The sequence below is a fragment of the Pseudonaja textilis genome, chromosome 4, assembly GCF_049901715.1.
Source record: "Pseudonaja textilis isolate UNSWEBS1 chromosome 4, rPseTex1.2, whole genome shotgun sequence".
Lineage (NCBI taxonomy): Eukaryota > Metazoa > Chordata > Lepidosauria > Squamata > Elapidae > Pseudonaja > Pseudonaja textilis.
Genome location: NC_141993.1, coordinates 61,592,868 through 61,608,348, shown reverse-complemented (window position 1 = coordinate 61,608,348; position 15,481 = coordinate 61,592,868). Strand labels below are relative to the sequence as shown.

Below are 15,481 nucleotides of genomic sequence, written 5' to 3'. Positions count from 1 at the left end.
TATAAATTTAACAGCTGTTTTCCAAATTCATTTACTACAACTATTGAATATTAACAAGCTTGCAACATTTGGGATGGGGTTTTGTTATTGTTTGTTTTATTTTGCTTTTTGAAAAAGAAAGTAAACAGCATTTGTAGATTACTTTGATTTTTTTTTGAATCACTGGACTTTGAAGTTGTATACCAGCTGCTTGCATTTATATCATGTAATGCAAAAGTCTGTATGGGGCAACTCACAAAATTCCAGCGAGTTTATAAAGGGATTTATTCCAAGTTTAGTAAGGCTGTAGCCATTGAGTGAACTCTGGTGATTTTCATTTACAGTGAAGAGTCCAATTTCCTATATAAGAAAAAATGCCTGTATCACTGTCTATAACATCTGCTAACTATGTTTCTATAGCTTCAGAGAAACTAGACTATGGTAATGTTAGCCCTATCAACTTCAAGATTCTTCTCCAGATAAATCTGTCCACTCTACAGAATCTGGCTATCTATAGAAGCTACTACAGATATCCACAGAGAGACTATGGCAATGGAAACCCAGAAAACAGCATTCTTGATCATAACCACACATTGTAAATTAACTCATCAGTTGAAGACACCGACCTTTTATCCTTTAAGAAGGCAGCTGGAGCTATTCCTCTTCTACAGGGCTTTTTTGTGGGAGGAGGGGGAAGAGGGTTCTGTTAAAAAATAGGAACACATTTTTAGAGGTTAAAAAAAGATTCTATAATTTTATGGATGTTTTTAATACTGTATTGTAAACTAGCTAGAGTGCTCAAGAAGGTAGACAATACATTTATTTTTGCTAATTCATACTCTCATGCTTTCTGCATCTTTCATAGGTGTTCCTCATTAATATAAAAAGATAAATGTCCCCTGGTTTTAAAAAGTTTAAGAAGTGCTGTGGTGCATGTTCAATAACATGATTAATATAATACAATGCAATGTTAACATAACATAACATAACATGACAAAGCAGCCTAACCTAACACAACACAACATAACATATAATCTATTTCTCTATATACATACATACATACATACATACATACATACATACATACATGTGTGTAAGTTTATATACTGAATGTTGTGTGTGTGAGTGAGTACTCTGCATTATGGAGGCCTTGCAGTGCACATCAGAGAAGTAAAGAAAAAGATTTTCATTTCAATGTTCAAGAGTAATAAAAATACACTACAGCTAATGACTTTTGTTGCTTAAATGTTTGGGAGGTTGTTGATTAAAACAACCAAACCAAACACATCTCTCTTTGAACCTCCACAGGGCATTTCTAGTTCTTTTGACTATCTTTGATCTTGCAACTGGTTTTAGTTTTCCTTGTAAATTTAAAGCCATAATTTCTCAATCAAGCTTAAAGAAAATTGTAGTTTAGATTTGGTGCTGTCTTTTCTTTGCTGGTATTACTGTGCTTTTGCCCTGTGTATCGTTTTAAAAGATGTCATTGGCAGCAGACAAGTGTCTTTGCCTGCAACAGAAGGTAACAGGCAAGGATGGGAAATGAAAAAGTGGGGCCAGAATGGCTGGGCTTGCTCCTTCTTTTTTGTGTAAGAACATAAACTATTGGAGAGGTTTGTATCTGTGTTATAATATATATAATATTGATATTAATCAGAACACACATTGTTTTTCACAGCTTGGGCATCTGTTACCATGTCACTGGAAAACAACATATACCCTTTAATGGGAAAACAAGATTCCTACAGATAAATAATTGTTGCTTCTTTTTTAAAGAACATAAAAAATAGTAGAATAATAGAATTTTAAAGAACTAACCTTATAGAGTATTAGAACTTTAAAAATAATCATGGTGAAAACATGTTACAATTAAAAGATATCACTGTGCTCACACATTAGAAATCACACATTAGAGATTTTCCATGTTTGTATGTTAGAATAGAATGCCAGTTATATGTTATTACCAAAATTTATGTGATGTGTCTATTTTTGGAATCAAAGAACAGAAACCAAGTAACAGATATAGGAATAATAAAGTAATTTGTGGATTGCTTAAAATATAGCTTATAGCCTCACCTTCTCTCCCTTTCTTTTTTTATTTTAGGTAATGGGCCTCTTAACTAACCATGGAGGAGTCCCTCACCAACCCCAAACTGACTATGCCTTGTCACCATTAACTGGGGGTTTAGAACCAACCACCACAGTGTCTGCAAGCTGTAGTCAAAGACTAGATCATATGAAAAGTTTAGATAGCCTGCCGACATCTCAGTCATACTGCCCACCAACATACAGCACTACTGGTTACAGTATGGATCCTGTCCCAGGCTATCAGTATGGGCAATATGGACAAAGTGAGTATTAAATCATCAACAATGTATGTGTGTTCCTGGAATCTATCTCTTCATCATAGATTCTGGTGGTTTTTTGTTTTTTAACCAATTAAAAATCTCATTCAAACAACGAGCAGTTATCAATTGTACAACAAGGTGCTGGTTTGAACTGGGAGGAACCAAGTTCAAAACTATTCTTGGTTGGGTAAGCAACTCAGTTATGCAGAATTAGATTGTCTGCCCCAACAAACTCACTATTGTTGAGATAAAATTGGAGACAGGAGAATTGTGCATACTGCCTTAAGCAGTTAGACAAAAGGTTGTACCAATTTATGAAAAATATTTAGTCATAAACCTGCAGGAGATTAGTTCTGGACTGACAACTCTATTTAGAGGCTGAGTTCTTTCTATTGTATATGGTGATGATCAGATAAGTATAGTTCAACCCAGCAACATCTGCAGGAAACCTGATGGTACCAAAATGATGACATAGATGATGACATAATTGTGCAAATACTGTGATTACATATTTGTGTCAGGATATCTTTCTTAACAAGATGCTTGTGTGATTAGATTGCCACTCATGTATTGCAATTAACCTCCCCTTCCCACTTGCCCCTTGGACACCCATAGTGTAGCCTTTAGCCAGATCAGTGAAGTTGCATTTATACTGGTTTGCATCACAGTGGATGCAACACCTTAATCATTCCTTTTCTATCCTGGCCACATTGAAATAATCAGAATGAATAGTTATCAGTCCTATCTAGTATATTCCTAGGCAATATTGACTAGGCTAGTTGTCATGATGGAAACCATTCAGGATATCTATAGGACACCTGGTTGGGGAATACTGCCTTGATGTATCTCTTGATGATTTGGAGGATGTTGTGTGCATGAGCAAACTACTATATTTTCAGTGACCTTGCTGTTTCCTAAGCAGCCTTTTATATTGTTTGAGGGATTAAAAATGTAATCCAGCAATGGCTAGGAGAAAGGAAGGAAAGTGATATCTTTTTCAGCAAAATCTGATGGGTAGCCAGATCTTATAGTAAAGTCTGTGTTATACAGCAATAAGAATTACACCATTGTACTGAAATGTACGTTTTGAGAGATATGAGAAACTTGGTACTTTTAAAAAAACAAATTTGATTAAAACTTGATGGGGTCATGATGCTTCTCAAAACCACAAAATGCATGCAGATAAGTAAAATAGATATATTTGATACACATTATATTTAATAATAAAATATAGCATAATATTTCCAATAAAAAAAATAAAATGCATTTTCTTCCTATTGTAGAGATAGATGCATTTGCTGCTATGACAGTAGATAATTTCAGCAACATTTCTGCTGCATAATTATTTTCTAAAGTGATGTCAACAACATCTTGATGTTATTAATTGTTGAGACATGAAACCTGATTGCCATTAGGTAAAACAGAGGAGTTGTCCAAAATGAAATAACCACTGGCATTCCACTATTAGAAACACATGTTCTTAATGAGGTCAGCTCAAGAATCATTATAGTATATAATCCCAGATACATAGAGTTTTGTCAAACTTGTCTAAGAATAAGCATATTAGTCTCTTTCCTTTGATATATTAGTATTAAATATGACAATGTCAACCTGTAGTTGACACTGCCCCTTGCTGTGGGGTTGTCACAGCATGACTTAAAAAGCTTATTATGCTTCTTCTTTCTTTTTTTCTTTTTACAGGTGCCTTTCATTATCTGAAGCCAGATATTGCATAAGTGAATGGTCCATTTCACATTAAAGTTGGTCTTGGTCCTGGTCTCAGTCCAGTATTTGGAATGGAGAAATCTTCTCACCAAAATGAGGCCCAGAATGCAGAGATCGTACTAGTGATAAATGGGACTATTCTTTTCTCATCAGTGCTTTCAATAAGGCATTTGAATATGTTGGGTAAAGCAGCTCAGAAAATAAAGAACTACAAACAGTACCAGAAATAAAATAGTTCAGTTCACCATGGCATTGGCTAAGAACAAATAAGAAATATAGAAGTTTTCACATTGCTGGGTTGAAGTAAGCATTCCATTTTTAGATTGATGAAGATCCATGGATTAACTTGGACATTGTGGTCTGAGTGCTGCAAAATTGGAACTTTTTTTTTTGAAACTTTCAGTGCCGACTTTTGATAGTGCTCAGTTTGCAAAGCATGGGCTGAAGAACCTTGTTTAACACACTGGAAAATGACCTTGAAAGGAAATGTTAAAGTCTGTAGGGTGCTAGACTAGATGTTTGAAGACTTCCACAAATAAGTTATTGGTTATCTTCTTGTTTTTGTAATCCTGTTGTTGGTCAGTGTCACATACAAAAGGACTTTTCTTCATAACAGCAAATGACACATTTTGTAACATGAAGAAAAGTTTTGCAAGATCGTTTGTGTTTGAAATTTTCCTAGTCCATGTTACCTCCTGAAAGAAACAAACAAAAATACAGAATAACTTTAATTTCTATGATTGCTTAACAATGTGCAATATGGCGTACCTCACCAAGCTTTGGCTGCATCCAAGGCATTATATATAGAATCAAAATTATATTTTTTCCAAGTACTTTTATTTTTACAATGCATATTTCACTCTTTTAGTATATAGAGGTGTCACAGTTTGCTTCAATGATCTCCATTTTATTAGATCAAAAGGGACTTTTGGGGGAAATGCTACATTTAAAATGCTTATGTTTACATTATTTCTAGAAAATTCAGGGCATAAATCACTATGTCTCTGTAGTTATCATGTAATTTTAAATTATACAATTGCATCTTATATAATTCAGTGGAAACCAAGGTTTACATACATGTTGTGACATTTCCAAATGTCAATAAATTTATCTTTTGAAATGTTAGGAGGGACAGGAAGATGGCAGACAGTGTTATTTATTTTTCTTTATTCTTGGAATGGTGAGTGAGGTAGAGCACAAATTCATTCCTTTTAGCATTCAGTTCAATGAAATTAGTAAATTAGTAGGACTAGGATATCGTACAGAATTTAGTTCACACATTGGTCTTAAAGAGTGATTGAACAAAATACTATCTTTATGTTACATTCTCTATCAACAACACATGTGTTGTAAAAACAAAAAAAATCTCATATTAAAAAAGCGCAGTAAATATTTACTATTTATAATGAATAAACAGCTATGGAAACTTGCTAAGCACTTACTGCTTTTGGTGATGAATTTTGTGAGCTTGTATTAATACAATATCATTGGATTTTTCAGAAAACACTGCTGTTCACCAGACAAAATATATATGATATTTTATCATAAAAAAGAAGAATGAGGAAAAATCTTTGTGTTCTTTATGTATGGAGTTTCTCAATCATGCAGATCATGGTTGTCCCAAAGATGCTTTTCCAAAAGGCAATTAGACTTTCTTGGTTTTTTTTTCCTTGAAAACATTTCACTTCTCATCCAAGAAGCTCATTGGCTGAGAAGTGAAATGTTGTCATGGAAAAACCAAGAAAGTCAAGCTGCCTTTTGGAGAAGCATCTTTGTGTCTTTTCCATTCTAATCTGGAGCCTAGTTCAACCTTGTCTCAATATTGCTAATCAACAATCTTGCTAATATGTTGTTTTGAGAATTGAATAGTTTTTCTCGCTGGGTCTTTTAATGGTATGTGGGAATGATCTTGAAGATTGAAGAGAAGGGATGCTACCAAAAAAATGAGAAGGGGAAACCCTTAGTTGCTTAATGATCAGGGGAAAATACATATTGTAGGAAGGCCCCACCATTATTAATCAGGCTGTTAATAAGTACCAGTGGGAAGTTTATATCTTCAGACTTGCAATATTCTGTTAACATAGCCTTACAGTAAAGTAAAATTAGCTCATTTAGTCATGTTTCGTGTCTGGTTTACCTGGAAGGGCTGACATCAATTTTGCAAGTTGGAAGCTACAAACTTCCCACTGCCACTTTTAACTGCCTGATTAATTAGGGCAGATTCTTCCTAAGCTATTTCCTCCAATTGTGAAACCACTGCCCCACCAGCTCTTGTCTGTTTCTTCCCTCTTCCACTCAAGTCACCCAAGGCCATTCTCACATACCATTACACTCTGATGCAGTTAATTTGAAATTGAAACAAGCTATTATTTGCTTTGAAATTCTATGGGTTTATAACACTTGTGGGCATTCCATTTCCAAATAAATTCCCTTATTTCATGCTATGGGAGAAGGGCTGTGACTAGCATTTTATCTTCATTTTTCTTGGAGAAAAATGGCAGGATTTTTGTGACTCCTTTTACCTTGCCTCCTCCCCAGAAGGAGATGTGTCAATTAAATTATGATTTTTGATTAGCTTATGGAGCTCTGTTTGTTATCAAAATTTTAAGAACTGAAGGAGTAAAGTCAATCACAGGTTGATTTCACACTGTTTGTGATGACTGGATGAATAGAAATAAGACGTGCTCTTTGTCAAACCATTGGTCCATCAAGCTTAGTTCTGCACATATTGATTACCAGGAGACAAAGGTGATTACTGCTGCCCTCCCTTAAAATGAAAGAGAACAAGGGTTTAAGAAGCTTTTATCTGATCTTCTGTGTTATATTATTTTCAAGCAGTAGACATGATAGCTTGGTACTACCACTATCATTTTCTGAATTATTGATTATTGTTGCAGCTTTCCTAAATCTCAGGTAAGTATCCTTTACATAGCCCTACATGTTATATGAGATTAAGCTGGAAAAAAACTCCTTTATTACTGTGCTTCTCTCCTATGTCAATATCATCTGAAAGGAAATTAATACCTTGGTCCCATTCTAAAGTTTTATTTTTTAAAATGTCCAAGTTCAACTGGAGCCAAAAATCATTATTAAAGAATGTATCCTGTTTTGCTCCACAAACACTCCCCCCAAGGGTTGAAGTCTTTATAGGGCTTTATCAACTCCAAACAGTACTCCCAATATTCAATCTTCCTGCTCCCAGGAACTAGTGCAAACCTCATCAATCCAATTTTCCTATCTGGAAATGCAGAGCAAGCCTATAAAGTCTCCGCACCAGGTTCAGTGTACAAAGACAAGTTCACAATCTGAGTATAAATAACTAAAACCAAAATCCTAGTCAAAGGTTGAAGAAGCAAGTACAAAGTACAAAAATAGCATCCATGTCCAGCAGCAGAGTCAAGATTTAAACCCATGGCAAGAATCACAATGGCTGAATGAATGCACTGCAAGAAACTGATAAGTTGTTGCTATGATGCTGTGCTCCACATAGTGGGTTAAATAGCCATGACCAGTGCAACTCATCAGAGGGGTGAAGCTGCTGCCTCACTAATAGCCTCACTGACATTCATTGTGCCTGCCTCCTCTCAGTCCTTCACATTTGTGGATCAGATGAAGGAGGCAATTCCTCCACATCCCCACTAGACAGCTGCAGCTCTGCACCTTCTCTGCCCTGCTCTTCCCACCAGCCCTCTAGTGTCTCCAGCTGCAGCTGTGCTTTTCCTTTTCCTCTATCAACTGGCTGTTTGTCTGGTCACCCTTGTGTCAACCTCTCCACTGAGCCTTGCCCCTCCACTCCTGGCTAAGAGCTGTTGGCAACTTACCGATGCTGCTCCTGGCAACTTACCAGTGCTGCTTTGAGAAGTTTCCCCCCCCCTCCAAAGTTTCTGGAGCTGGCTCTTCCCCATTGTCCAATCTGGTGTCTGGGGAGACTATCACATGACTTGATTGACAAAAGGTTTTTTGAAGTACCTTTTGAAATGGATTCTGAAATATCTAAAATATAGAACAGTTTTAAGATGCCCATCTAGCTTCAATCTCCTTTTTCTGTGGTTGGTGCCTTCATGCTTTTTTTATTCTAGCAAAATGAAGTACAAGCGAATCTCTATCTTTCCTATAAGATGTTTTGCTTGATAGAATTTGGACCATTCCAAATTAATTTAATTTCCTTCAGAAAAGTTTCTGGATAGCAGTAGTACTACTTGAAAGACAGCTTGGGGTAGCTGAAAGAAAATTATTTCCAAGAGAAAAACACATAATATCTGTTTGGCTATTTTGTGTATTATTTTTATGGGGAAATTTTACTAAATTGCAAAATGAAAGAAACTGAACATTAATTTAGACATGTTTGGAATTATATGCTTTGCTCAGGAATTCCATGAGATTGACTTAACCCTGTTAACCACCGCTGAACACATGGGCTTTGGTGAGTAAATTAACAAACATGATGAGGTTATATGTACACAAAGAAAGACATGAGCTTTGAAGTTAAATGCTAGGCAAACTATTGGTTTCCTTTTCAAGATACCTCTACTGAAAACTTTATTCCTTTTAAAATGAGCCTGAAGACAGGGCACTATGGTTCAATTTTTATACTGCTAAGGTCACCATGAAAATACAGAAACTAGAATGCAATGGTGCAAGTACACATTAAACAAAAGTCTCTGGTGAGATAATTTTACAGCGAAGTAAGGTAAGTGTTCCTATGAGCTGATGTAATTCCAAATATAGGAAACTTTACAGTTATTGTGGACAAGTCCCATTTATTATCAGGTCTGTCAGGGATTGTCAGGAAAAATCAGAATAGAAATAGGAAGACATATTTCATTTGACCTTTACCAGCTAATTTAATCAAGTCAGCCCGATATACAATATGAAAAAACATCTGCTGATAAGAAAGAACTATAGCTTTCTTTGTTTTGAGTCTGGAAGTAGCTCAGAGGCTTCATTAACCATTCAGTGTCTTCAAGCAAATCTTGGACCCATACTGTGCAACAATTTCCTTTTCCTTACATAAGGAAATATTTCCGTTCTGTGTCCATTTAAAGAACCTGAAAAGCTTTTGAGGTACAATTAAAATGCCACACATTGTGTTATTAATTGAAAGTTTCAAATATCTTAGTCCTTGGCACAGCAGCAATGCTCTTGCTTGGTTACAAACCGTTTCATATTGGTAATTAAAGTGAATATGGATCTCCTATTATTTGAAATTTGCAAAAAACAGTAGCCAATTTAAAATATTATTTCCATCAAAAATTCCCCAACAAAGTAAAGAAAAACAGAAAGAAAAAAAAGAGGGAAAATAAATTTCTAAGACAAATTTTAGCAATAAGATGCAATAAAACAGGCAGTAGGTTGATTAAATGAATAATTACTAAGGTTATAATCATTTGTTTTCCATCTAACTTAGAAAACTGTTTCTCACTTCTGGAAATTTCTGGGTATTTGGCTTACAATTCAGTGGTTGTCTTTACATGGTAGACAGCACATCTTTGTTTCAAATAAACATTATAATATTCCATAAATGCAATATAAATTTATTATTTATAAAGTAGCAAGCCTGCATAATAGTTAATAGATAAGTCTGTTAATCTAAGTCTTAATGTCAACAATAAAAGGAGCACCACTGTGCAATTCTTAACACAAAAACACTGAAAATAGTTTTTTCCCCTCCTTATATAGAAAATCTATTATGCTATGGATAGTTTTAAAAGAAGACACGATTTTAAGAAGGTGAAAGGGTAGATGCCTTTCTTATGCTTGAGATCTGATGATTACCTCCAGAACATTCTTGCTCTAACCTCGAGTTTAATTTTTTTTAAAAAAATGTTTAGGACAAATTTATGGCAGGTCAAGCAATCATCTACGATTAGATATGAGTGGTAAATCATATCATCTGGTCTTCAGGGGATATAATTCTGAATCTGAGTAGCCCAAACTAGATATTCATGTGCTTCTCTGACATATCTGGCTAGCTTCTGTTGGGAAAAATAGTGTGGATTTAGACTATGTAAGACTGTCCTTTGGACTTTCTGAAGATGGCACTTCCCACTGAAATAATTTCTACTTTAAAAAAAATACAAACTTACAATAGTTCCATGGAATTTAAAACACAAGCCACGAAACACCCCCACCATTCAGCCAGAACTGAAGAAGTTTCTTGGATGAGAAGCAAACCTTTTCAAGGAAGAAAACCAATAAAGTCCAGTTGCCTTTTGAATAACGTCTTTGGGACAACCATGATCTCTGAATGACTGGGAATCTCCCTAGACATCTAAAACACAAGAGTAGCTACAGATCTTTTCCCTGCAATATAGAGGACAACCGAGTTTCGACCCAAAATAGATTAAAAGAATGGAAGAGCTATACTTTTCTACATGAATAATCTATGATTTGGTGACATGCATGATTAGATTTCCCAGGATTCTAAATGTAAAAGTAAGGAAAAAAGTGAAGAGGGAAGAAAGCAAAACTGTAAATTAGTAGCTAATACAGTTATGCAAAACACTAAAAAAGGTGTATTTTTAACAAAACACTTAACTTTGAAATTTACAATGAATGTATACTCCTGGTTTATATGACTATTTCACATACAGTTCCCTGTTGTCTCTGATTGTGCAGCCATAATATTTTGCTGGTTGATAGCAGTGGGAATGTTATCTGCATGTTTATGAACACAGCAACAGGATGTGTCAGCTTTCTAGCCACTAGATATATCACCTCTTAATGTGTTACTAATATCTTAGCAGATTATAAAATTATTTTGGTACAGTGAACAATTTATCAACCTATGACATAAAACGGGCTTTTAATGCCACAGGAGCAGGATCCCCTAGTAAAATTGATTTCTACCCAAAAAAGGATGAAATACAATTATGTAGCCCATGATTGGATATCTTGATAATTGGTGTGGTTATTGGTACTCCCTGAACTTGGCTGTTTTCTTGCAGATATTTTATTATCCAGTTAGGTAACTAACATTTTCACTGCACTGCAGGAAAATGTAACCTAATCAGCTAACAAAACCTCTGCAAGAAAACAGCAAACAGAATGTAGCAAGGACTCCATAATTCAATCCAACAGAATGTAGCAAGGACTCCATAATTCAATCCTATATTGTCTTCTGATGGTATCTTAGTTATCTCTGCTTTAACTAATCCATGTAAAGTTATGACATTTTAATCATTATCAAAATAGAGATTTATCCATTGGAAGTAATAATAGTTATGGAATGCATTAATCTTCTGGCACTTAATACAGATACAGATAATCAGAGTTGGAAGGGACCTTGAAGGTCATCTAGTCCAACCCTCCACCCGAGCGGGAGACCCTACACAATTTCTAACAAATGGCAGTCCAATCTCTTCTTGAAAGTCTCAACTGATGGCGTTCCCACAACTTCTGAGGGCAAGGTGTTCCATTGATTGATTGTTCTCACTATCAGAAAGTTTTTCCTTGTTTCCAGGTTAAATCTCTCCTTGTTCAGTTTCCATCCATTATTCCTTGTCTGGCCTACAGGAGCTTTAGAAAGTAGCTTGACTTCTTCCTCCCTGTGGCAGCCCCTCAAATATTGGAAGACTGCTATCATGTCTCCCCTGGTCCTTCTCTTTACTAGACTAGCCAAGCCCAGTTCCTGAAACCATTCATTGTATGTTTTAGCCTCCACTCCCCCAATCATCCTGGTTGCTCTTCTCTGTACTTTTTCTAGAGTCTCAACATCTTTTTTATAATGTGGTGACCAAAACTGGATGCAGTACTCTAGGTGTGGTCTTACTAAAGCTTTGTAGAGTGGTATTAGTACTTCCCTTGATCTTGACTGTATCCCTCTGTTAATACAATTTAGGATTGCATTAGCTTTTTTGGCGGCTGCTGCACACTGCTGGCTCATATTTAGCTGGTTGTCAACTAAGACTCCAAAATCACAGTTACTGCTATTGAGCCTGGTTTCACCCAGTCTATATGTGTACTTTTGGTTTTTCTTGCCTAAGTGTAGGACTTTACTTTTCTCTATATTGAATTTCATTTTATTAGATATGGCCCAGTATTCTAGTCTGTCAAGATCCATCTGGATCTTGAGCCTATCTTCTTGGGTGGTAGCTATTCCTGTCAGCTTAGTATCATCTGCAAATTTGGTAAGTTCCCCTTCTATTCCCTCATCTAAGTCGTTAATGAAGATATTGAAGAGTACTGGGCCTAAGACAGAAACTTTTGGCACCCCACTGCTTACTTCCCTCCATGTAGACTTAGACCCATTAAGGACTACTCGTTGAGTATGGTTTGCCAGCCAATTGAGAATCCATCTAGTGGTGGTGCTATTTATTCCACTTTTTTCTAGCTTACTAAGAAGTAGGTCGTGGTAATGACTAATTCATTTTCATAAATCACAGCTAAATAAATCGTTACATAGATAAAGGTAAAGGATCCTCTCGTGTATACGTGCTACTTGTTTAGGGCTCTAGGGAGCGGTGCTCATCTTCATTACAAAGCTGAAGAGCCAGTGCTGTCCATAGATATCTCTGTGTCATGTGGCCGGCATGACTAAATGCTGAAGGTGTATGGAACGCACCAAAGTGGGCCCTATTTTTCTACTTGCATTTTTACATGCTTTCGAACTGCTAGGTTAACAGAAGCTGGGACCAGTAACGGGAGCTCATTCCATTACGTGGTGCTAGAGATTCAAACTGCTGAACTGCTGACCTTTCTGGTCCACAAGCTCAGCGTCTTAGCCACTGAGCCAACATGTCCTTTTTAAATAGTTACATAGATAACTCAAAACTATTCAAAGAGACCTCATCAATACTTCATTAAATCTGAGAAATATATCATACCAAATGCCAATGGATCTGCATGCTCCATTGCTCAATTTTTCTCTAATTGATGATGGGACAGAATTGGGTGGGATAATTAATATCTTAGAAACAGAAATAAAATTCAAAAAGTGTCAGTGGGATGAAATGAGCTAAAAGTAACACTAAAATTTAAAGTGAACAGCCCAAAAATTATTCACTTGTTTAAAGCATTACATAAATACATACAGATAGGAAATATCTGGCTTGGTAGAAATTTTTATGAAGAAGATCTTGGAAAAACAGTTGATTGCAAACTAAATTTAAGCCAGTAGTATAACACGGTTACAAAGAATGCAAATGAATAATTAAATGAAGTATAATTTCCAATGCATGGAAAAAATTCATTCCATTTTATTCTACCTGGGTCAAACCCCATCTCAATTATAGTGACCAGTTTGGGGCACTGCAATTTAAACAGGAATCAGAAAAGCTTTAAGAAGTTCAGAGAAAGGCCATGTGGTTGATTAATGGATTACAAACTAAACTCTGTGAAGAGATATTATATGTTTAGGAGCTCTGTATGTTTAGTTCTGAGAAAACACAACTGAAACACTCAAAGTATCTGAAAGGTTATCACATAAAAGAACACAGTCAATGATCTACAGTAGATTACATAATAGATTTATTCCAGACTGCAGGAAAGTGAACAGTGAGTTGAAAATACAGAAATAGCAATTCCATTTGAATATTGAAAGAAACTTTTTAATAATAATAAAGCCATTCTGTAATAGAACCAATGACCCAGAAAGATTATAAGCTAGTCCTCCCTGGACCTGTTAAATGAATGATCTGGGATCCTTTAATTTGGATTCTTGCACTGAAAACTGATATCTAAATACCCTTCTAACTCTATGAGTCTTTGATTCTGTATTAAATTATTCTATTTTATTCTGTTATAATCTCATAATGTGTACAACTATAACTCATATTCTTTCTATAATCTCATCATGATTCTCTTGGTGGAAACATGAGAATATATTCATTCTATATACTATATATAGCAGAGGTCTCATTCTCGTGGTCCGTGGGCCAATTGCAGCCCGCAGGACAATATCCTGTGGCCCCCACCGTGATATGAAAGTATAATATTAGTGTATAATATAAATATAAAGTATAATCTAAAGTATAATATTATGCGGCCCAGCCTCACCCAGACTCTGCCTCCAGCAGCCCCCAGGTAAATTGTGTTTGAGACCCCTGATATATAGTGTTCAGTTCAAATTAATCTCCAATACTGAACACTTCAACAAGAGAATAATCAGGGAAGCCATCAAAATAGAGAAACACCCCCATAACATGAATAAATGGGACGATGCCTCCCACCTACCAGATATCTGGAAACTAGCCCTTATCAACAAATGAGTCCCAGCCACAAAAACCAATACTGGACCCAAAACAACACATGACACCACCACCATTTTCCCTTGCCAGATTCAAACCCAAACCCATCCCATAGATGAAAGACAACTACCTTCCAGAAACCAGACCATGGCTACATCACCAGCTGCCACACACCCCGACCCCCAAACCAAGCAAACGGACACACGCCATGAACACATATCCAGGCCTCAAACTTGGAGCCAAACCAAAACCCGGAATGTCACATCACAGCCATCCACTCAGGATATCAAATGACAGAACTCAGGAGGTTACACCACAAAACCTCATGATGTTGCAACACAGCCAACGACTCAGGAGATTATAGCACAAGACCCAGGATGTCACAACAATAGAACTCAGAAGGTCATCACACAGCCCATTACCCAGGTCGTTACAACACAGGAGGCTGATAGACACACAGCCAATACCTCAGCCACACATGTTCTTAAAAAAAAGCCAGCCAATCTGCAAACATCAACTCCATCAACCAATCAAGAAATGACAACACAGCCAACCTCCCCAGCAATATATATAGGGAGACAGCAGCTCCCAGCATGCTTTGCTTGCACAAGCATAATCTTGTTCTTGAAACAATTGGATGGTCAGTCTGTAATGGAGTTTCTCCATTCTGGATATCTACCAAATGCATGCCTTGAAACTTCCAGATTTCTCCAGCTTACAATAATACTTTTGAATATTTTAGGAGCTAATAACTATACATCTGAGATGTATCCATTTAGGGGAATGCAGCTGTCCTAAGTGACCAGTAGCTGGTTTATGATATCAAATCTGATTAAGTAATTTTGTCTGGGATTAATGAAAGGAAGTTTCCACAAACTACATCTTTATGCATATAAAAATCTTAAACTTATATAGAACAATGTTCAGATTCTGAAACTAGTTAGTGTTTTCCAAGAAAGGAAAATACAGGTACACATTTAACTATGTTATAATCTTAAATGATAACCAAATATTGTGGTTTCATTTATATATCAAGGAATAGTACAAAAATGTAAAAAGTGAACACATAATAATTTCAGTGAAGCACAGTTCCATAGTATGGTCCTCTTAGTTGAGGTATGATATTTACCTCAACTATTTTTCTGAAATAAATAGGTTGATACAATGCCTGAATTAGTACTGCAATTAAATGGGAAATTTTGGTGAAATTAATATAACAAATAGACAGAGGCACTTTTGAAT

General features: G+C 35.9%; 1 protein-coding gene across 2 annotated transcripts in view; it reads left to right on the top strand.

Annotated features, from left to right (window-relative positions):
* The window catches only part of PAX3 (paired box 3), an 88,750-nt gene extending 83,145 nt beyond the window's left edge, over window positions 1-5,605 (top strand). For both annotated transcript variants that reach the window (XM_026701123.2, XM_026701124.2), the window contains exons 8-9: window positions 2,084-2,330; window positions 4,029-5,605. In XM_026701123.2, coding sequence (XP_026556908.1) covers window positions 2,084-2,330; window positions 4,029-4,063 — 282 coding nt within the window. In that variant the 3' untranslated portion in view covers window positions 4,064-5,605. The remainder of the gene's footprint in view (window positions 1-2,083; window positions 2,331-4,028) is intronic.
* Window positions 5,606-15,481: the final 9,876 nt, after the last annotated feature.